At 45.7% G+C, this 22,062-nt stretch overlaps 1 protein-coding gene and 5 non-coding genes across 6 annotated transcripts; 1 reads left to right on the forward strand and 5 right to left on the reverse strand.

Moving 5' to 3' along the window:
* Positions 1-1,806: 1,806 nt before the first annotated feature.
* trnaw-cca (transfer RNA tryptophan (anticodon CCA)) lies at positions 1,807-1,878 on the reverse strand. Its single transcript has one exon. It is a non-coding gene; the product is annotated as a tRNA-Trp (tRNA).
* A 5,222-nt stretch (positions 1,879-7,100) lies between these two features.
* Positions 7,101-7,182, reverse strand: trnal-uag (transfer RNA leucine (anticodon UAG)). The gene has a single exon. It is a non-coding gene; the product is annotated as a tRNA-Leu (tRNA).
* A 3,495-nt stretch (positions 7,183-10,677) lies between these two features.
* Positions 10,678-10,766, reverse strand: trnay-gua (transfer RNA tyrosine (anticodon GUA)). Its single transcript is given in 2 exon segments — positions 10,678-10,714; positions 10,730-10,766. It is a non-coding gene; the product is annotated as a tRNA-Tyr (tRNA).
* A 744-nt stretch (positions 10,767-11,510) lies between these two features.
* Positions 11,511-11,816, forward strand: LOC148638452 (histone H4-like). Its single transcript, XM_088623363.1, has one exon. It carries the CDS (start codon positions 11,511-11,513, stop codon positions 11,814-11,816), a length of 306 nt encoding a protein of 101 aa, XP_088479489.1.
* A 306-nt stretch (positions 11,817-12,122) lies between these two features.
* On the reverse strand, positions 12,123-12,178 carry LOC148638453 (U7 small nuclear RNA). Its single transcript, XR_015931065.1, has one exon. It is a non-coding gene; the product is annotated as a U7 small nuclear RNA (small nuclear RNA).
* A 9,531-nt stretch (positions 12,179-21,709) lies between these two features.
* Positions 21,710-21,782, reverse strand: trnaf-gaa (transfer RNA phenylalanine (anticodon GAA)). The gene has a single exon. It is a non-coding gene; the product is annotated as a tRNA-Phe (tRNA).
* Positions 21,783-22,062: the final 280 nt, after the last annotated feature.

The raw sequence follows: 22,062 nt of genomic DNA on the forward strand, positions 1-22,062 counted from the left end.
GATTCGACGATAATTTTTTTTGAGTGAATATGGTTTTCTGGGGAGTTGCAATGTTGGGCATTATTGGACATTTCCCGGTGACCCTGACACGTGTTAAACACTCGCATTTCCTGCAAATATTAAAATGGTTAAGGTTTCGCTGAGAAATCCAATCGACTGAAGACAATGTTTATATTGCAAAAGAACCCCGTCCCTGGGTGGACTCGAACCACCAACCTTTCGGTTAACAGCCGAACGCGCTAACCGACTGGTAAGGTCATTTCTCGAATCACAAGTTTTCGGTTAAAAAAAAATCTCTTCCCGTTTATTTTGCCAGCCTGTAATATTTCTTCTGCACTGATAACCAAGAATTGAATTTCATTTTTCGCAAGCTGTGTGAATTTCATCAAAAACAAGTTTTCCAGAAAGGAAATGAACACATGCATTTAACGAAATCAAGCCCTTTGTGATTGCCCGAAATGATACGTTCTGTACTACAAGATAGGAAGAAAGACACGGCTGGGATTTGAATCTCGGTTCTTTTGTTTAATAGAGAAGCGCTTTAACCAACTAGGCTACAGTGACAGGGTACCCATCACCTTTTACAGCCGCTTGGACACACCGCTCTGAGACATCTGCGTTCAGTAAGCGCTGAACCTGCGCTCAGAGCAAATTGCCTCTTTTACATAGCAGCCCCGACACTGAGAAACGAAGAGAACTGGCTTTTATCTGCCATTTTCATGTCCAATGCGTTTGACATCTCCCAAGGGCGACAGAGTTCTTTTGCGACACTATTTCTTCTTCTTTTTTATTTCTGTACGCTTTGATAAAAAACGAGAAATCGTGCAACGGAAAAATATCTTTTTTTCATAGAGAAAACGTGCACCAGGAAATGTTGTGTTGAGAAGAAATGATTTAACATGATACGTGACCTAATTTATCGGAGCAATTGCTCGACCAGCAAGATCTGGAGAGGTTGGAGAGTCTGGTGGATGTGATAATTATACGGTGTTGTGGAAGAAAACAGTCTTTCTTTGAATTCTCAGTCAATCGGAATTTCAGTGCGAAACATAAACCCCTTGTCTGATTTAAAGAGATTATATTTTAAAACTCATAAAAAATCAGAAAACACATGTTTCTCACTTTGAAATTTTAGACGGAGCGGTGCATGACTAGTAGCGGCGCTGAGCACACTTTGGGGGAATTCAGGTCATGTGAAATGCCAGCGGTTTAATAAACAACGCGTCTGATTTCGGATCATAAGATTGTAGGTTCGACTTCTACCTGGTTCGTGTAAATTTTATTCAAGCTCCTCAGTAATAGATGTATATTATGTAATGAACCGCACCTGAAAGCAAACGTTGGGTCTGTTTCCTTTGTTTTCCAGCATGAAATAGCAAATCGTTACAAAAAGCACCTGCTAATGTCCAATAGCGGGTTTTGTTCTCAAATTACAGTTTCAGGCTTCAGACACTTTTTAATAAAACAAAAGTGTCCGGAAACTCATTAACTTTCAGGTTTGCTTGAACCTGTATTAAAAAAAGTTATCTGAAACTTCCGGGATTCCATTATCTGATGTAGCTGTCTCTAAAGTTGGACGTGATGTTAAGCAGATGTGAACTGTGCCTTTTCTCTTAAAAAAAAAAAAAAAAAGTTCTTTTTTCCCCTCCACTCCAATGCTGGAGACTGTAAGCCTGTGTGAGCCCCACACTGCGTGTCCTGTACTGCTCTATTTTGTTTTGATTATCTATGTGGTGTACAGATAGAACTCAACTGCATGGGGTGAATTCCGTGTTCAGGACCAGCAGAACCTGAAAAAGTAACAGCTGACCACGACATGATTTGAACACGCAGCCTTCTGATCTGGAGTCAGGCGCGCTACCGTTGCGCCACGAAGTCACGGTTGTCAGAGCTGTTGAATTTCCCAAAGGAGACAAATCAGCTTCACAAAAAAAAAAATCTCCTGTGAAGAGCGCAGCTCTCCGAAGAGAGTCTCTTCTTCACAGACCACATTTTATTCTTCCTGCGCAGCTCTTGTGCAGGTGTTGTTCTCAATTACAGATCCAGGAACACTGATTTTTTTTCTATTTTTTTTAATTAAGTACCCCATGGTGCAACGGTAGCACGTCTGACTCTAAATCCCCAAGTTCATTTTCAAAGTATATCGGAGTCAACTGATACTGATCAGGTTCTGCTGCTACTGAACCCGCAGTCTTCACCTTAAGGTTCAATTCCTCAAGCCTTTTGACCTTATATGTCCATCCCTTCTCGTCAAAACTCGTATTTTCACAGAGTACCCTTCAGAAATCGCAGTATAGAATGAAAAAACTCCAGTAGATCTCGGCCGCTGTTGGTGATTTTCCTTTAAAAAGAAATGAATCTCTGGAAATTTTACGGAGTGTATCACTTTCACTGAGACCGAGAAGTGTTAAGCTGTACATGAGTCTTTGTGGTTCGGTTGTTAACCAAAAGGGTGGTGGTTTGAGCCCTCCCAGGGACACTATGAGCCTTTTAATGTACACACCCGTCTCACTTTATCTCCACGGCCGGTCTTGTACCGCAATCAAATACAGAGCCCGTAGGAGGCAGTAAGCTCGCATATATAGCTCACTGTGTATATAATGAAGAAGCAGAGGTTAGTTTCTCATCTGCGCGTTACAGAGCCTTACGCAACTCGTACTGTACCAACAGTTAGGGTTTGATCCCTGCACGGGCTATTAGTTGAAAAGCCATTGTAAATGACGTGTAAGAGATTTATAGATACTGTAGATCAGTAGTTCTCAAACTGTGGTACGCGTACCGGCAGTGGTACGTGGAGTGCCACCAGGTGGTACGCCAAATGACCCTGGAACTGTGTAGTGTGCACTGAAAAATCGGGACGGGTTTTCATATTTTGTATTTTAATACTTGTCGAATACGCAGGCTACATACTACGATACAGTGCGTGCTAATACTTCAGTGGACACAAGAGATACTCTGTAATTCTATACCACTCTATAGGAATGCGTGCTGCGGATGCAAGTGACCAATTGTATTTAAAAAAGCTATTGTATCTCCAGCAAATAGGGAGAAAGGAGAATTAGCGTGATTTTGGAACAATGCCAACATTGTAAACACAGGAATGCATAGAAATACGTGCTACGAACGCAGGCAATCTTGTGAGCACACGAAAGCGTGATAGAAAAATATTTAAGAACTGTTCGAATTTGAGAAAAATACACAGAGCGTCTCTGTGTTTCGCTCCCATGCGCATGAAATAAAAACTTTAAATAAATACGGAAATAAAAACGGAAACGCGGAAAAAGCTTGCGGATTGCTAAAGCAGGTAAGCTACACTATTTTTGAAGAACCTTATTTACAGTTGGCAAAAGAGCTGACACGTATTATGTGTGGAAAAAAAGCTGCTAAACAGCTCGACCTGCTGCCCCCCTCCCCCTGAAAGACACAGTCATTTATAGAATTATTGAAATGAAGGATTATATCAAAAGTACACTGATAGAGCGCGTTAAGATGAGCAGATGTTTTTCACTGCAATTAGATGAGTCTGTAGTCGATTTGGCCAATTTGCTCGTTTAGATTCGAGTTTGAGGGTATGTCTCATGAAGACTTTCTGTTCTGTAAACCGCTACCAACAGGAACTACAGGAGAGCACATATTTCAGCTTCTGAATGAATTTATCGAAGAGAATGACCTCGACTTGATAAAATGCATCTGAGTTTGTACCATTGTTCTCCAAGAAGGAAAGCTGTTTAACACTGACGTCACTCCTTTTTATTTAACCCAGATTGTGAAGACAACTCCACCCTATCAAAGGAAAATGTTGCACAAAAGTTGGAAAGCACACTCTGAATCCATCTGTACTGTATATTTGATTTCCGCGATCCGTTCAAGGCTGCTTGGTGCTTCGCAAGCAAGTCATGTTCAGGGAAGAAACTCAGCTTAGAGAACTACTGGTGCATTTTCACTCATTGAATTTGATCTTTGTACTCTCTTTACATTCTCAGCTATAATATTTCAAAATTACAGTTCGGATTTGTTGGAAAACTTCACAGGCATTATTAAGTTAGGACTGTACAATTGTATTTTAATATCTTGGTATATTTACCTTCATTTTAATATGGATGTAACCATAAATGTTGTACTTTTGTCGTACATTTTAACTGAGGACGCACGACGACTATTATACCTTGTGATACATGCAAGACATCTGTAAACGAAGATGTAATTAGTCAAATTGGCAATTAACAGAAAACCACAATTGTATAATATTATTTCTCTATGTCGATGATCAGTTGAAGGATTTGAAGAAACTATATATTATTCCTCGATATCGATGATCAGTTGAAGGATTTGAAGAAACAGCAGTGATAGCAGGTGATTTTGGTTTTGAACCCATCTTTACACCTCAATAATCCATTTGTCCTCGAAAAAAGAAAAGACAGGCATGTTTTGAGTCTCATAATGATCATCTTCTCGATCCAAAGAAACATATAAATTTGATTCCTTCCATAGTATTTTGGATTTTCTTACGAAGATCTCACGAAGTATTGCCAGGATCTATATTTAGCGTTCGGTAGCGATAACACTGCTGATATTGATTGAGTAGAAATCTATGATGTATTGACAACTTTATCTGAAGTGAGAAGTCCTAGAACGCTGTCTATGAAGTGTTAGGATTCATACCAAGATATACTTTTTGTTTTCAACCCAAAATGCTGCTATTGCATTACACATTATGTGAACATTACCAGTTTTGGTAGCTTCTCTGCATGATTTTTCAAAACTGAAACTAAATACAAAATTATTTAAGATCAACCATGACAAAAAAATTATAAATCAGGACTAATATTAATATCAACTGATGTTACTACAGAAAAAAAGATGTAACTGAAATATTAATAAGACTATGCAAGCCTAAAAAGTAGAACAATTCAATTTATATAACTTTTTTTTTTAGAAATGGGCTCACACACCGGAAGACACTAACGTTTCTCTTCGTTAGAGTATGTGAATAACAGTTTAACCCAAAATATTTGGAGTCCAGAGGGAGGACTTGCTCGCTGAATGATCTCTCAAGAAATCCCTGGTGAGATTCAACAGGTGTTTTCTTCAACAGCCACTAAAAGTCTGATGACCTTCTCTGGATTTCCTGAATATGACGTAAAATTAGTTCAAATCATTTGGTAGTTAACACAACGAAATGCTTTGGAGGTACATTTAAAACAGCAGAGCAAGACTGTAGCACTTCGTGTGTGACTGAATTTAATTGTGTAAACCTGGCTCTCTATGAACACGAGCAAAGAGTTCTTACTCAACAGAAGATTGCGATGTGAGCACAATAATATAAGACATCTGGAGACGCCAGAGATTGAACTCAGGACTTCATACATGAAAAGCATGCACTCTACCACTGAGCTACATCCCCTATGGCACAGATGGTGGAACTGACTTAAAGATGTGCATATGTTTACTGACCACAATCCACCCTTCATGAATAATTGAAATGAATAATTTATTTTTATATCCAGTCACATGGGCGACGGTGGTTGATTCTTCAATGGGGGAGTGCGTTTTTCTACCTCCTTACTCGACTGTCTTTCAATTATGTTTTCTTTGAAACCTTTTTGCATCTTTTAAGTGCTTGCAATTAAATTACGCATAGAAAAACAGCAGTACAGTTGATGTTCATGGACTGATGCACACAACTCCAGTGATAAAGCCCTTTTGTAAATATTGTAGAAGAATGTTAAAGGGCGAAACAACGCTCCAACCACGTGAATGGTAACAAGAAGGATCGTGTTCTTATTTAATATGTGCTTTTGAATTGCCTAGTCAATACACACAGGCTTTAGAGATGGACAAATAATTGAGTGAATCAAATTAGTTTTTGTTGGTCGTCTGTGTCTTCATAACTTTGTAGGTGAGAGAGAGGATTGCGAAAATGTGCAGGTGCTTCTCAGAAGTGCGTTGGTGGTATAGGTTCCTTCAAATAACTGAGCCAGTGCATCCCAAATCTTTTCAAGATGATCTGTGATCTGGTAACACATCTCCTGAAACTAACATTCGAGGTAGGAAGTGTGCTCTTAAACACCAAAACACTCAAAAAGGAAGAAGCAGATCTCTGTACACAAGACGGTAGTGCGATATTAGAATTTCAGAGTTCTTGACGGATTCAGGCTCCTTCTCAGAGGTCCTTGCTCGCCAAATAACTTTGCATCTGAGGAAGAGCACCACGGAAAAAACCCAACTCAACAAGAGAGCGCGTTGGTTGCTCTTGCTCTTAATGCAAGGAGCTGTTTTTTTTTCCTCGCAATAATAATTATTAACCAGAAACAGCAGCACAGGTAGGTCGCATTTGTGATTATGTCATTTCTCTGCTTCAGCAAGGTCAATAAAAGACTCTGAAAGTAGTAAAGCAATCTCTCTGTAGATTGCGCTGCTTTTTACCCAGAGTAAAACTATTGGATTGAAGGAATGCTAACCGCTGGGTTAAAATGTATAGTTGTTATTTGGAGAAATCTGTAAACTCGTGATCGACAGTGCTGATTATTTTCCGGAGACGGAGCACTGATGACCTATCCGAGCTAATTGATAAAGCTCACCCAGTGGATACTCTAGCAGAACGTCAAAGAACATTCACCTTTGTATCCAAAGAAACCACAGGAACAACATCAGGAAGCACAATCAATTCCCCTTTTAAATCTTTCCTGTAAGGTATGCTATGTGAATTCATGAAGTTAATCCTCTGATCTCTTTTGATCACGAACAAAGTACTTCTGATGGAGCGCTATGTTCAAAGATTTAATAAGCTTTACCCCTGCCAACGATTCGGCGTGAAGAATTAAAAGTTTCACAGACAAAAGCAGCTCACCAGCACAGCCAATATTGAATGTACTGTACTTGCCGGTACACTATCATGTGCACTGCCTCAAAAGTGATCTTGGCAGATGTTGTTCCCTACATAAAGCTGAACGTGCCAAAGAGAATTTCTGTTGAGAAAACAAAATATTTTTTCTGCCTTGATGTTAAGCCTGTCTTTTAGAAAGTTTATATCTTAACACCTGCAGCCTAACAAAAAGCACTTTTACTGATCGTATTGCAGGTCTTAAAACATTAACATTTGGCAGCGGTGGGATTTGAACCCACGCCCCCAGAGAGACTGGAGTCTAAATCCAGCGCCTGAGACCGCTCGGCCACGCTACCTTCCTCCATGTCCATCTTCCTCACATTGCTGGCTTGGACTGGGGGGCTTCAGCTCTTGTCGTCGGATCTAATGATATCATGACATGTGGAAGTGACTGCACCTTCATCTTCCGAGATGCTTTCAATAGCACAAACGCTACTTTCACCGGCACAAACATAGCAATAACGAAGGAGGTGGGTTTCATCCTTTGTGCTGTTTGTAGGGGCGCAACTCTACGTCGATCTACTGACTTGAAGAGCAAAAATCAAAATCCTCTCCTACTACTATTGCTTTTTTCATAGTTTCTTCAAATCCTTCATTTGAACGTCGATTTTGAAGGATATTGATGATAATACCACATAAATTGTGGTTTTCTTGTGATCGCCAATTTTATTCAAATATCAGCCTTTTTTACGGTTCCTTGCGTGTTTCACAAGGTATAATAGCCCCCCTCGCATCCTCAGCTAACATATTTTAAAATTACAATAGCTTATACAGCATGCATGTTTACATTTATATTAAAATTAAAGTAAATATACAAGAATACATACAGTACTAACCCAATAATTCTTGTCAGGTTCTCCAACAAATCTGCGTTGTTATTTTAACATGTTTCAGCTGAGCGTGCAAAAGGAGTATAAATGAATTTTCCCGCCAGCCATTCAAAGACCAAATTCCATGAGTGAACATTATTTTCTCAGAAGTTGCCGGTATTGGACTTTGCCGGTGGTATTGAATTATGTCCAAACTGTTGTAGTAGTTCCTTCTTGAAATTCGACACGTGCAAAGCACTCGTAATATCATAGGTGTTAAAGTTCGCTGAGTCTATTCGAGTCATGGTGTGTATCCCTGCCTATCATTGGGAGACAGGTAGCTTTTTTACACTCAGATTCCAATCTTCAATGCTTTGTGTGAGAGCTTACATAACTTTCATTTTCTCACATTTTCTGACGACTGTTCCAAAGGGGCACCCTGTCAATTCCGAATACTTTTCAAAAATCTGACATTCATTTATATAAGAGACAGACCAAGTAATAATTCTACATTAGTTCAGGTGGGTAAACCTGAACTAACTAACTAATAAACCTATTAATAATTCTACATTAACATGTCCTACACTGATCAGACTAATTGACATGGTCTGATTCAGAGCCTGTGCAGTTCGTGCTAATTACAACAACGACAGTTCTGAACCCTCATCACCGAACTGAGCACAAGTTCAGCTGTTCTCCAGTTTTGTTACGCATGGTTTTTCATTGCAATTGAGTTCAGAGCTGGAGCTGATCTCCAGACAGTACAGTGTTTTGGGTAAGTTGTCGACGCAGGAGGCTGCAGACAACTTACCCAAAGTGTTTTCTATAGCTTTCAGGTGCAGTTCATTTATATAAAAGAATGTAAGTGGTATAACCTCAACAAGCCAGATGGCAGTCGAACCTATAATTTTCTGACACGAGGCCTAACGCGTTATTCATTACGCCACTGATCCTGCTATTATAGTGTTAAAAAAACGCGTTTTCTACGTCTGTTTAAAAATCACTAAAAAAGACAAAGGGCTTGTGTGTTGCGCTAAAATTCCGCTTCATTTCGAATGCAAATAAAAACCGTTTTGTTCCGTGAAATCATACATTTGTCACATCCTTCATACTATACTTCTCTCTTGTATTAGTAAAGCATTTTGATTTAAACTGAACAATATATTGTAATGCAACAAGGGCTCAGGTGGGCGCCGTCGCCACATTAGGTCGGCCCCCCACCGTTGGGAGCTCGAACCCGGGACTCCCATGTCTCTCTGCAGCGACCCAGCCCGGTGAGCTAAAGAGAGATCTCCCCACAACCCACGGGCTGTGGTCCTGCTATCACAGGGAAGGGCAGTGACGTCACCTGCTCTGGTACACCGGCTCTTACACAGTGCCTGTCGGCCGTAAGCGTTACACTATGAAAGGTTTCATCTATACACTTACACATAATAAGTATACGAATAAAGAAGCCGCAGCTCAGGTATTAGAGAGATTTAAAATCGGATCGGAGGATTTAGAGTCCAGACTGCAAACCAACAGCTGACACAGGTCTTTTATAGAACCGTTTTGAATTCCTCTACTTTGTCCACGTGACGTCATTGTCCTGCTCGCAGCCGAGCCCGACACACGTCTGGTTTCTGTCGCTGGGCGCATACCCTGCGGTCCATGCGGGTCCTGATACCCCAGTACAATGACGGGGACGCTAAACTGTAAACAGGTGCCGTCCTTCGGCTGAGACGTAAAACCAAGGTCCTGACTCTCTGTGATCATTCAGGAGAATGGTGGTGGTGGCGGGGAGTCCCCATTACCTGTAAAGCGCATTGAGTGGAGTATCCAGAACAGCGCTATATAAGTGTAAGCAATAATGATTATTATTATTATTATTATGTAAAATGCAATAAAAAATAAAACAAAATATCAAACTTTGATTCAAAATTGATTAATATAAAACTGATAAAGCTAATGCTTTTTTCAGGGCTATATCTACTTTTTTTTTTAAAAAGCGAAGTCTGTCGCGACTGAAAGTTAGAGAAGGTATACCAGCGGGTGCCTTCATATCGTGAGCGTCAGTCTCGCCCGTAGCTGCGAGAAGGTTAAAAGCGCACAAGTGATTTGTCTTTCGTCAAAGTAACTGCCGGAGCAGTAAGACTCAGAGCACCATCCAGCAGCTGTAGACGATGTTCGGGGAAGAGCTAATTCTGTTTTCAGCACAGGGAGTGAGAATGAGCTCAGTCCGGCTCCCAGCAGAATCCACCCTGGTTTGGTTACAGTGAGTCTGAGGCTCTTTGGATCGTAACGTAAAAAAAACAATTGCTCACATCGTGTGACTTCCACCACAGGAAGGAAAGATATCACTTAAAAAAATCAGAACTGAAGATTTGGATCCGGGGCCTCATACTTATAAAATTATTAAAATAATAGTTATCAAAATATCAGATTGTGTTTCTGCAAAATTTCGTGCACAGTACGCCATTTTTATCTAAAACAGTCACAACGAGGGCTTTACACGCAGTCTGGGGTATTTTCCCCTTTTATATTTTTGCCACTTTATATCGAACCTGTTATACTCCCAGAAGTGCACAGTAGCTTGTACTTTTCACCGCTGGTATAAACAGATGTGTGCCGTGTTTGCCTTTGTAAGCATTTGTTTAAAAAATAAGTTCACAATACGATAAAAACACAGAAAGCACAAACTTTATAATACAACGATACAAAATCAATACCAAATCATTATGCCAATTAAGTAACTATCCTTTGAAAACAGAGAACACCTTTATATCTACAAAAAACTTGACATTTGTATGTATTTTTGAATTACAAAGCAGACAGTGTAGTCCCTTAATTCAAAGATCAGATCTTGGCAAAAAAAAGACAATCAGACGTGGGCTGAATTCGGAAAAGGAGCCTTTGCTTAGTCGATTATTGAGCTTTTGATCAATGTCTGAATAAAACAGAGTCACTTTTTTAACTCTTTGATTAAATTACATGAAAAGCACCTTCCTTCGAGCCGGAATCAAACCAGCGACCTAAGGATTCCCTGTTGACTCCACTACAGTCCTCCGCTCTACCAACTGAGCTATCGAAGAGATGCGGTGGCATTGCTCTCTGGCACATACTGCCCAATGAAGTAAAATGTGAAACGGGATTTAAATCCCACTTCGACATCAAGTTTCCAACTCGTTTCCTTAGTCTCATTTACCTTGAATTTAAGCCACGAACCAGGATTTTACTGTATAAACTTCCGGGGATATTACAAAATGTTTGATGGGGCATCAATCATTCCAGGCGGAAATTGATTCCTTTTTTTTCTCGAGGGATCATATTAAACATTTCATTAGTCTCGAGAGGAGGATCACCAGTAGACACAAAACAGTTTCTTTCTGTCTTTATTAGAAAGTAGCGATTGTGCTACATTAATAATATTTTCGTGGAAATAAAGAAGTTGTAAATTTTAAAAATTTATATTTGAATCGAAATGTGGTTTTGAGTTAAATATTAGCGTGTTCATGTAATTAGTTTGTGTTTGTCATTACTATATATATTGCCATGTTACTAGAATTTGTAACTGAAGTTTACTAGTTGTGTTTTTTATGATGATTAGACATTTGAATACAATATTGTATATAATGTATAATTTGAACTACATATTGTTCAGGTGTGAATAATTGTATATTTTAAGAATACATTTCTAAAACAAATCATTGGCTTTATTTACTAGTTTCTACACCTATAAAAATCTTTCTTTGATGTATAATAGACATCAAAGAAAGATGTCTATTATACATCAAAGATGAGCAGTGTGTGTCGTGTTCACAGCTGATAACTAGAAGATGTCTGGAAGAGGCAAAGGCGGAAAGGGACTCGGGAAAAGAGGTGCTAAGCGTCACCGTAAGGTTCTCCGCGACAACATCCAGGGAATCACCAAGCCCGCAATCCGCCGCCTGGCTCGCCGTGGGGGAGTGAAGCGGATCTCCAGGCTGAACTACGAGGAGACCGGCGGGGTGCTGAAGGTGTTCCTGGAGAACGTCACCTACACCGAGCACGCCAAGCACGCCAAGAGGAATACCGTCACTGCCATGGACGTGGTGTACGCGCTGAAGCGCCAGGGCCGCACCCTGTACGGCTTCGGAGGCTAAACAGGAGCGGAGCTTCACTACCGGACCCCGACGTATAAACCCAAGTGACCCAGTGACATTTGTCACTGCTGAGGTTGCTTTATGGGTCTATTTTCTATACTGTGCTGATCAATTGGAAATCAAATGGCAAAAAAGACCCGTTCCCGCACCTAAGGTCAAATATTAGGAATCAAAACTGCTTGAGTGTATGGAAGCACACAGCTTTACCAAGATTTCCAAGTGCAAGATCTTTTTATTCATAAAAGACCCTATTTATGTTGTATGAGAAATATTAATATTAATACAGAATCCTTTTTCACCAAATAAATGGGGTTCCTGACTTCAGAAAGCCTTCTAGACAAATACTAAAAGAGCAAAAATTCAATTTGGTAAATGAAATGAAAACACATACCCTACCAAACCTTGAGTACAGCCCATTCAGGATGATAATACAAAACCATTTATAATTCAACAAATAAAACCTGTCAACTGGTAATCACCACTTATCATAAAAAAAATAAGTAGCAATACACAGTAGGGGACTCTTGGGTGCAAGTTAAATCCATGCAAGAAGGGGTTTAGTGTTATATTTCCAAATCAGATATGCAAATGAGAGATCTGGCCCAGCCAATCTCAAAGCTCCCATGGTATGGAATGGAGCTGCTCCCCTCTTCTAGTTATTCACACTGGAGTTAGGTTACATATTAGCACATTTCATCTAACAGTTGCTCCAGAAACAAAAACGTAAACAAATGATCTGGAATGTGACCACACCTATGAGAATGTAGTTCAACAGATAACTTGTAAACCTTGTCATAAGATGTTTTTTGTTCTACAAAATATACTTTATTCTGCAAAAAAAACATCTCAAAAGGAACATCTCACACATATTAACACTCCATGTAATAAAAAACAACGGCGGAACGGATATTGATTGTCCGTTATCAATCTTTGCGAGTGGGGGCGGATTTGCGCAATTAAGAGAGTCCCTCCAAATCTACCACTTGCTATTGTCCTTTAATCTCTGTATAGGTCCCAAAGTCCATTCCAGCGCTCCCTCGCCGTGGGGAGACCCCATTTGGCGACGTGGTGCTTCGTCCTCCTCCTGAGGTCCGCCAGGATCCTCTCCTCCAGCTCCCTCGCCCCCCACTTTATGTTGTGCCGGATGAGAGTGTTCCTCGCCTTCCACAGTCCTTGTTTTGTGAGGGACAGTAGCAGCCCCCACAGGTCCTGTGTCCCCTTGTCCAGTCTGGTGGGTGCCAGCCCCCAGCAGAATGTACTGGTAACTGAGCACTGCATCCTTTCCCAGGAGTTGCATAATGTTGTCCATTCTGCCCCACACCACCTTGGCGAAGAGGCAGCTCCAGAACACATGCTCCTGAGTCTCCTCGACAAAACACGTGTCCCGGGGGCAATGCGGATTCCTGGTTAGCGAGTGTCTGTAGAGGACCTCTCTGGTAGCCAGTCTCTTGTGCACAGCCATCCAGTTGAGGTCCTTCAGTTGGTTGTCAAGTTCTTTGGGCTGTGTCCTTTCCCAGACTTGTCTGGGAACCTGCAGCCTTTCGTCAGCGACCAAATGCCCCCTCACCTCTTTGTACAGGGCTCTGTGGTTGGTGCAGAGCTCTGGCTGTCTCGTGGCCTCGTACCTCCTGCTCCACTTGACAGCGTGGGTGTAGAACTTCGGTCGCCTCTCTGCCTTGGGCCCAGTGTTTGACCACTGGACCAAGTGCCTCATCGGGACGGAGAGCCACAGCCTGACAAAGTACTGGTACTTGTGGCCAATGGGCTCCTGCAGCGCCCGACAGAGGTTGCAGTAGAAGATGCAGTCGAGTTTCAGGGGGAAATGTGGGACATCTCGAACCCCTTCCTCGACCGGCTGACACATCCGGTTTTCGAGTGATGTACTCGTACTTGCCGCCCCAGACGAGGCCGAAGATAATCCCTTGCAGCGCTCGTCTGAGTCTGGCCGGCAGCGGGTACACCACCGCCAGGTAAACCAAAGCCGGCAGGATGTCTGCTTTCAACACCATCACTTTCCCTGTGTAGGACAGCGACCGCGTTTTCCACAGACCCAGCTTCGCATTCACCTTGGCGATCCTCTTGGTCCAGTTGTTGGTCTCATTGTCCTGGCTCTGGAAGGAAACCCCCAGTATTTTGAGGGGCTCCGTGCAGAGCTTGAGATCCTCCGGCACTGTCGTCCTGTGCTTCCAGGGCTCGAAGAACTTCAGTTTTCTCTTTCGGCGGTTGAGTTTCGACCCCGAGGCTCTGGAGTATTGCTCCATGACCTGCAGGGCCCTCCTCAACCCCCTGTCCGACCTCAGGAACAGCGTTGTGTCGTCGGCGTACTGGGAGATCTTCAGGGTTTCCCCCGCGCCTCCCGGTATCTCCAGGCCGTCGATGACAGGGTCCCGTCTCACCGTCTCTGCTAAGGGCTCTTGAAGAGGAGATGATGCCCTCCCTCATGGTGTCTCCGAGTTTCCCCCGGCGGAAGATCCACTTCCACCAGATCTGCCGCCAGGGTGTCCCAGAAGCAGGTGTAGAATTCCTTGGGGAGTCCGTCCGGCCCCGGCACCTTGCCATTCTCCATGGACAAGAGCGCCGCCTTCAGCTCCTCGGCCGCGTTCGGACCCTCCAAGTCCTCCCTCACCTCCTCCGGTACTCGTGCCTTCAGCTCCTCCAGAAAAGCATCGCCTGCCTCCACCTCCGTCTGCTTTTCTGAAAAGAGCTCCGTGTAGAAAGCGGTGGCCGCTTCTACTTTGTCGCTCTCGTCCAGCACTTCCTCTCCATCTCCTCGTCTCAGGCCATGGATCACCCTCTTTTTCTGGGCTCCTCGGACCTGATTGAGTTTGTGGAGCCTCTCCTTCAGGTCCCGTGCCCGGGCTGAATTGAAGGCTCCTCCCCCGTTAGCCGAGCTGTACTCCTCCTCTAGTTGTCTCTGGAGTCGTGCAGCTTCCTTCCTCTCCCTGGCCTCCTTCCGTCTGCAGTACGTCTGCGCCAGGGTTCGGGTCCTGTCCTTCACCGACTCCCACCATTCCACCATGGAGCTGTAGCCATCTCTCAGATCGACCCAGCTCGCGTAGTCTTTACGGAACAATGCCTTGAAGTCGTCTTCCTCCAGTATCTCCCGGTTCAGCTTCCAGTACCCACGACCGAATCCCGGCAGGTTGGTGTTAGCCACCACCATCAAGCGCTCGTGGCTGGAATACCACTCCGGGGACACCGTCGCCGATTCCAGGGAGCAGGTCGTGTGCAGAAAGATGTAGTCCATGCAGCTGCACACTCCCCGGGAGTTTTTCCATGTCGTTCCGGCGTCGTTAGGGCGGCACCGTCTGAAACCGTCTACCAGGGAGAACTGCTTGAGTAGCGACTCCAGCTCTGCCGAGCTAGCGTTGCTCCCCTTCTCCCGGTCAATGTTGAAGTCCCCGCCAAGCACCACCTGTCTGTAGGTGGTGCAGCAGCTGGCCAGGTCAGCAAACACTTCCTTCCGGATAGAGGGTTCCGTCGGAGCATAGACATTAATTGCTCTCAACTTCTGCCCCCTCCAGTCGATGTCTGCGACCAGGATCCGGCCCTGCACCACCGAGAAGGAGGAAACCAGCGTCATCTCTGGGTTTCTGAGGAGGATTCTCACTCCGGAAGAGTGGACCCCTCCTACGCTCCAGCATGATTCTCCCTTCGTCCATTCCCAGGTGAATGTCAGCTTGTCCCTTTCATCTTTCAGGTGGACCTCCTGTAAGAAACAAACTGAGAAAGACTTTGAGACCAGATCATGAAAGTCTCTTAGCCCTCTCACGTTAGTTGTTAGAAAGGTAAGTTTCACAATCATGATTAAACAAGTGAAAGTTGAACCTCCTCTCTTTGTGCTTAAAGTGGAAAACTTGGGAGTCTACATCTGGGCACTGTTTAGCCTAGATGTAACTCCTCTCGTTCGGGTCCTGGGGGGAATATGCTGGGCTCCCTCCAGGTCTCGCTGGGGACTGAAAGGTAAACATGCTGGACAGGTCCAGCCCTACCATCAGTCCCAGCTCCAGGGCGGCTTCAAAGTAATCTTGTCTTCCTCGAGGATACTCTCCGCCACCGCTTCGGGAAGGCTTTTTTCTTCCCTTTCTCCAGGAGTTTCGGGGACCTCCAGTTGCTCCAGTTTGTGCACAGGAGAAAAGATGACTGTGGGTCCCAGCAAGTCAGGAAGAGGACTGGTTCGTTCCTGATGAAGAGCTAGTTCTGAATAGTGATTCAGCTGTCCACAGTTCCGACCTGTTCACGAGGCCTGCTGCTGGTTACTCTCTGGCAACCTCCACTCTAGACTCTTAGAACAAAGGAAGGTTCTGGCACTCGGACACACTGGCCGTTCCGTGGTTGTCCGGGCTGAGTCTCAGGATGGTCAGGAGGCGCTCTGCGAGAATGTCCTGCCCTTGGGAGCCTTCTGCTCCTGGGCCGTCCTGCCCTGGAATTCTCCTTTGAATTCCCTTTAGAACAGTCCACAGAATCCTCTCCAGAATCTTACTGAATCTTACTGAATCTTACTGAATCTCGTGTTGCCTGTTTTTACCTGGAGGAACTTCAGCTCATTGATTGGCTGAAAGTTCCATGGGCACCAGAGTCCCACGTGGGTTACTCGGCCCTACCAGTCCCTGATTGGTTGATCAAGGTGAGATATGAGTCACTTACTCCCGACACTTAGGAATGCAGTCCAGACGTCCAACTGGCACTCCCTAGACAGATAGGCGCCAATGGATGACCATTGATCATGATAGCCAGGCTTAGCTAAGTGCATCCCCCTTTGGGAGCTGTCCTTATCAAAAGAAAACATCTTAAATCAGCCTGCATGAATAGTTTCTCTGTGGCTGCACCACAGAGATGAACAGAGAAATGGGGCCTCATTTGGGAAGCTCAGAAACACTTAATTCTGCCTTATTATTAAGCCTCGCCGCTACACCACTCTTTTCTTTTGTCCTTCCGAAGGTGGATCCTCTTTCCCTTCTTGCTCGGAGTTATCCAGGGCCCTTCCTCCGGTCAGCCATTTTGTCCGTCGTCCTGGCGGCCATCTTGAGGCACTGGTGCGGCTGGGGTGTGGCCTCGGCAGTTTCGGTTCTCTGCGGGGTAGGTGCGGGTTCTTTGTTCTCACCTCTCTCCCTTTGTCTTGAGACCGGTTTCTGCTGGTCGGCTTCCACCACCTGCGCAAACGAAGGTTTGCTTACCTTGCATTAGTGAAGGAGGTGTCCCTCGGCACCGCATCCATCGCACTTTTTGGCTGCCCGGCAGGTTTTTGCCAGGTGCCCCTCTTTGTTACAGTTGTGACATCTGACGATGTCACACGTGTTCTCCTTGTGGCCTGACTGTCTGCACTTCTTGCAGAAATCCGGCATCCTGGGGTAGTAAAGGTACCCCCTGTTGGCTCCGATGTTGAAGCGGGCCAGGGGGTGCTGGAAACCGTCGACGCCCTCTAGGTCCTCTTTCAGGAGGACTCGGTACTGGCCTTTGCCGTACCAGACGCCGCAACTGTCCCTGATCTCCGTCGGTTTGCCCACCACAGTTACATACCTCCCTAGGTACGCTGTTACCAGTGCCATTGGTACGTAGGGGTTGTACGTGAGGATTGTGATGGTCCTCTGGTTTGTCTTCCTCATAGGCTCCGGCCTGAAATCAGAGAAACGGGGGTGCTTACCTTTTTCTCTGATCATTTTCGTTGCCTTTTCATATGAGGCGTCCGTGGCTATGTAGGCCTCCATGTATCTCTCTGCCTTGTTGTCTTGCAGGCAGTAGAGATCTCCGGCCACCAACTGCAGGATCCCTCTCAGGAAGGTAATGAAAAAGGATTTCGCAGTTGGCATCGTCTCTGTTTTCTTGGTCCAGTGGAACCGGATCAGTGTCTTCTTGTCTGCCATCTGGAAAGGAGAAAAAAGAAAAAAGGAGAGAAAGAGAGAGAGCAAGGTCCTGTGGAGAGGACGGTTTAGCTGCTAAAGGAGCAGCGAGTGAGCCCTGGACTTTGTCCTTGTGGGCAAAGCCCAGCTAGGTGCAAGCGCAGGAGGAGAGAGAGAGAGGGAGCGGATAGCGCTTCTGAGTCTCGAGGAAGAAAGCAAGCACCGCGGGCAGGCCACAAGTACCTACTCCCAGCCAAGAGGCCAAGGAGGTGGAGCAAGAGAAAGGGGGAGGGGAGAGGAGAGAGCAGAGAGAGAGAACGTTGCTGCCGGATCCCAACCAGCTCAGCTGCTGATTGGCCTTAACCCCCTAGGCTCAACCTAGGGCGATACCAGCTCAAGCACTCTTCAGGATCTTCGATTGCCTTCTAGAACTTTGGAAAGACAAGAACTGCGGGCATGCCACTTGAACTTGATCTTAGCCAAAAGGCCGATAAAATTGGATTCCAGCTCACTGGCCCTGCAAAACTTAGTTCAAGACTTTAAACTCTCAGTGTAACGGACACGAACTGGAATCCGTGTCAGATATTGTAGAAGACCCTATGCGATGCGGTAAGAGCTGGAGAAAACAGGAGGCGTGGTAAAAGGAACACAGAGGGGTTTAATAGTGCACAAAATAATAGTGACAGTCCGTGAGACAGTGTACGGGGAAGACAAAACGGCATCCAAATCCAAACGAGTCCAAGGGCAGGTCAAAGCACAGTCCGAAAGTCCATCAACTGGAAATCCATCCTGGAACGCGACAAAGTTAAAATCCCCGAGAGAGGGGAGCACACAGACGAACGAAACATGGAGGTCCAAGGGTGACGGGGCGAGATCCTCCAGACCCCGGGCTCAGGAAACGGGAGGTGTCGGGGATGAGGCCTATGCCCTCAGGAGACGGACGTAGGGTTTCCTGGTGCTAGGCGGGCCTCGCGACATCTTACCCTAATGATGAGCCCCGAGGACTGGAGGAGCTGGTCTTTAAATAATAACACTAAAAGGGTACACCTGGAGAGCTAAATGACACGAACGATAATGAGAGCAGTGGAGCGCCCTCTAGGGAGGGATGTCGGGCGTGACAGTACCCCCCCCTTCAAGGGCGGCTCCTGACGCCCTACACAATTAAAAATAAGGGCAATACTATCAACAAGAATATCACAAGCACAGACTATATACAACCAGAGAAGGAAATTCAGAATCACTATATACACAAGAGATAAAACCGGAGAATACTATATACAAAACGGTAGGGCTGTCCACTCTCAAAATAGTTCCAACGGGGAAAGAAAAAAAAAACGGAGAAACAAAACGGTCCAGGAAAAAAAAAAATCCAAGAATTCCTTTAGAAAAAAAAAAATCCACAAAAAATACCTTGTCCAGCGAAACAGGAATGGATCTTGACAGGAAAACAGGAAGGGCATCTTGAAAAAAAAAGGTCCAGATGAGGGTCCGGGTGTTCCAGATTACCGCTCGCGGGGTCTAGCATAGGCTCATCATTCTGTAACGGACACGGACTGGAATCCGTGTCAGATATTGTAGAAGACCCTATGCGATGCGGTAAGAGCTGGAGAAAACAGGAGGCGTGGTAAAAGGAACACAGAGGGGTTTAATAGTGCACAAAATAATAGTGACAGTCCGTGAGACAGTGTACGGGGAAGACAAAACGGCATCCAAATCCAAACGAGTCCAAGGGCAGGTCAAAGCACAGTCCGAAAGTCCATCAACTGGAAATCCATCCTGGAACGCGACAAAGTTAAAATCCCCGAGAGAGGGGAGCACACAGACGAACGAAACATGGAGGTCCAAGGGTGACGGGGCGAGATCCTCCAGACCCCGGGCTCAGGAAACGGGAGGTGTCGGGGATGAGGCCTATGCCCTCAGGAGACGGACGTAGGGTTTCCTGGTGCTAGGCGGGCCTCGCGACATCTTACCCTAATGATGAGCCCCGAGGACTGGAGGAGCTGGTCTTTAAATAATAACACTAAAAGGGTACACCTGGAGAGCTAAATGACACGAACGATAATGAGAGCAGTGGAGCGCCCTCTAGGGAGGGATGTCGGGCGTGACACTCAGACACATATAGATGTATATATCCCACAACAGCAGGATATACATGGTCAGGGAGGAATAGCAGCTCCAGAATTTACTATTGCTTTGTCTCAGAGAGAGTGAAAGTTGTTGGGGTCACTCTTCAGCCTGTCTTCTTCTCAGATCATCAGGCTTTAGGGTGTAGAGTGGAACTCCAGGGCGGGACTGTCTTTGGCCCAGGCCTCTGGAAACTCAACACAAAGCTGCTAGAGAACGAGGGGGTAGTATCCCGCTACAAGGAGAAACTATCACAGTGGCTGTCCTTGCAGTGTCTGTACGGGTCAGTAAGAGAGTGGTGGGAGGAGGTGAAGGTGAGGACAAAGGCCTTTTTCATGGCTGAGGGAAGGAAGGCTGCTGCCAGACGGAGAGGAGTGCTAGCCAGGAAACAGAGGCAGCTGCAGCGTCTCTACACGATGCTGCACAGTGGCTTCGATGTGCTTGAGGATATCACCCTTTTAAAAAAGGACATCCGGAGCATAGCCGAAGAAAGCAGTCGAGGAGTGCTGTTAAGAAGCAGAGTGCAGTTCTTGGAAGAAAATGAGAAGTGTACCTGCTTCTTTTTCAGGAAAGTGGTAGGCTCCAAGTCTGTCATGGAAAGTGTAGTTGATGAGGAGGGAAGAGAGAGAACAGAGCTGAGTGCTATCCTCTCCTGCATCGAGGCCTTCTTGTCACGGACGTCCAAAGGGACTAACTGTGGGGAGCAGGAGTGCGGAAAAAGACCCATATGCGTAGCGGCGAGACGGGAAAAAGGCCCGGGCTCATTAGTGCAAAGAGTTCAGGAATGCCGTATAGAAACCTGTGCCCTCAGGGAGCGGACGTGGGGCGCCCTGGTGCTAGGCGGGTCTCAGGACATCCGAACGTCAGTGCTGAGCGAGGACAGAGTGCAAGACCCGGAAATATATAGCCCAAGGGAAAGAGAGGGAAAGGAAGGACAGCAGACCAGGAACTAGGGACAGGACAGAGAAGGACCGCCCTCTGGCTGCAGAGCGCGTGACACTTCTACTCAAGACTGTACAGCTCTACAGAGGTAAAGGATGAAGAAATTCATTTTTTTACCTCAAAGCTAGAAAACGTTTTGAGTGAAGAAGATAGGGAAGTACTTGAGGGGGATTTGACAGTAGAAGAGCTGAGAGGCTATGCAGAGCTTACAGAAGGGGAAAACTCCGGGTGCTGACAGGCTCCCTAAAGGGGCGTCTGCTTTTACTACTCGCACGAATGAAGGCAAAAAAAAAAGGCAATCGATGTGAACGAACGGCGCTTTACAGAGGAGTACTGCCTGACTGGATCGTTGATGAACGACAGAGGCCACTCCGACCTCTTCTCGGTTTTCTTCAATGACTTACTAAGGATCTTCTTCACATTCGCCCATGCAGGGGAAGCCAGTTACACCAAAGCAAACGCAGGAAAGTGCATTTCAAGCAGAGACCAGGAGGGACTTGTTTACACCGAGAGTGGGCGGAGAATGGAACAATGCGCCCAGCCCTGTTGCTGGAGCCGATTCTTGATGAGCTCTTGGGCTCACTAAGAGGCCCCCGCTGGATGCTAATCTTCCTGTTGTTCTTGCAGGTCCTGCGCTGCTTTTGAGCCGACAGAGCTCGTCCTGGTCTGTCGGCACAGCCCAATTGCAAATGATCGGCTCCGCGTACAGAAGGAACGTGCGTTTGGTACAAGAGTGCACGAAGGCACCGGAAATACATTGGGAACAAATGACCGGTCGCTCAAGACCTCTGTGAAGTACAGGAGCGTGCAAAACAAGGTCTCGAACCGAGGACCTTTCGCGTGTTAGGCGAACGTGATAGCCGCTACACTACGGAAACCTGTAGGGACTGCTGCTGGTGTCTCGCTTGCGTTTCGGGCTGAGAAAGGGACGCGTCACTTTAGGCAGGGGGCGCTGGAGAGAGTGACAAAGGGCGCGATGAAACAAAATGCCGAAACCCGGGATCGAACCAGGGACCTTTAGATCTTCAGTCTAACGCTCTCCCAACTGAGCTATTTCGGCAGTGCGCAAAGCCCACAGCCACCTGCTCCAGCCTTCCTGTGTTGTGGCATGAGCGCACCAAGAGTAGCGGGAGAGTGTTGCAGGAACGTCACTCAGAAGGAAAGCCACCCAGCTGCGCCCTCTGAGCTCTGTCCAGCGCATCTTCCTCGCATGGACTCCTGCCTGCGACGGGCAGGAAACAATTAGCAAGAACAGAACGACACCCCATGGGTGTCTCATGACCGCACCTTAGGTTGTGACACGTGCAGGTGTGAGGGGTTGCCGGGCTACTTTGGAGCAG

Source organism: Lepisosteus platostomus (genome assembly GCF_059453375.1).
Source record: "Lepisosteus platostomus isolate fLepPlt1 chromosome 5 unlocalized genomic scaffold, fLepPlt1.hap1 SUPER_5_unloc_1, whole genome shotgun sequence".
NCBI classification, from domain to species: Eukaryota; Metazoa; Chordata; class Actinopteri; order Semionotiformes; family Lepisosteidae; genus Lepisosteus; species Lepisosteus platostomus.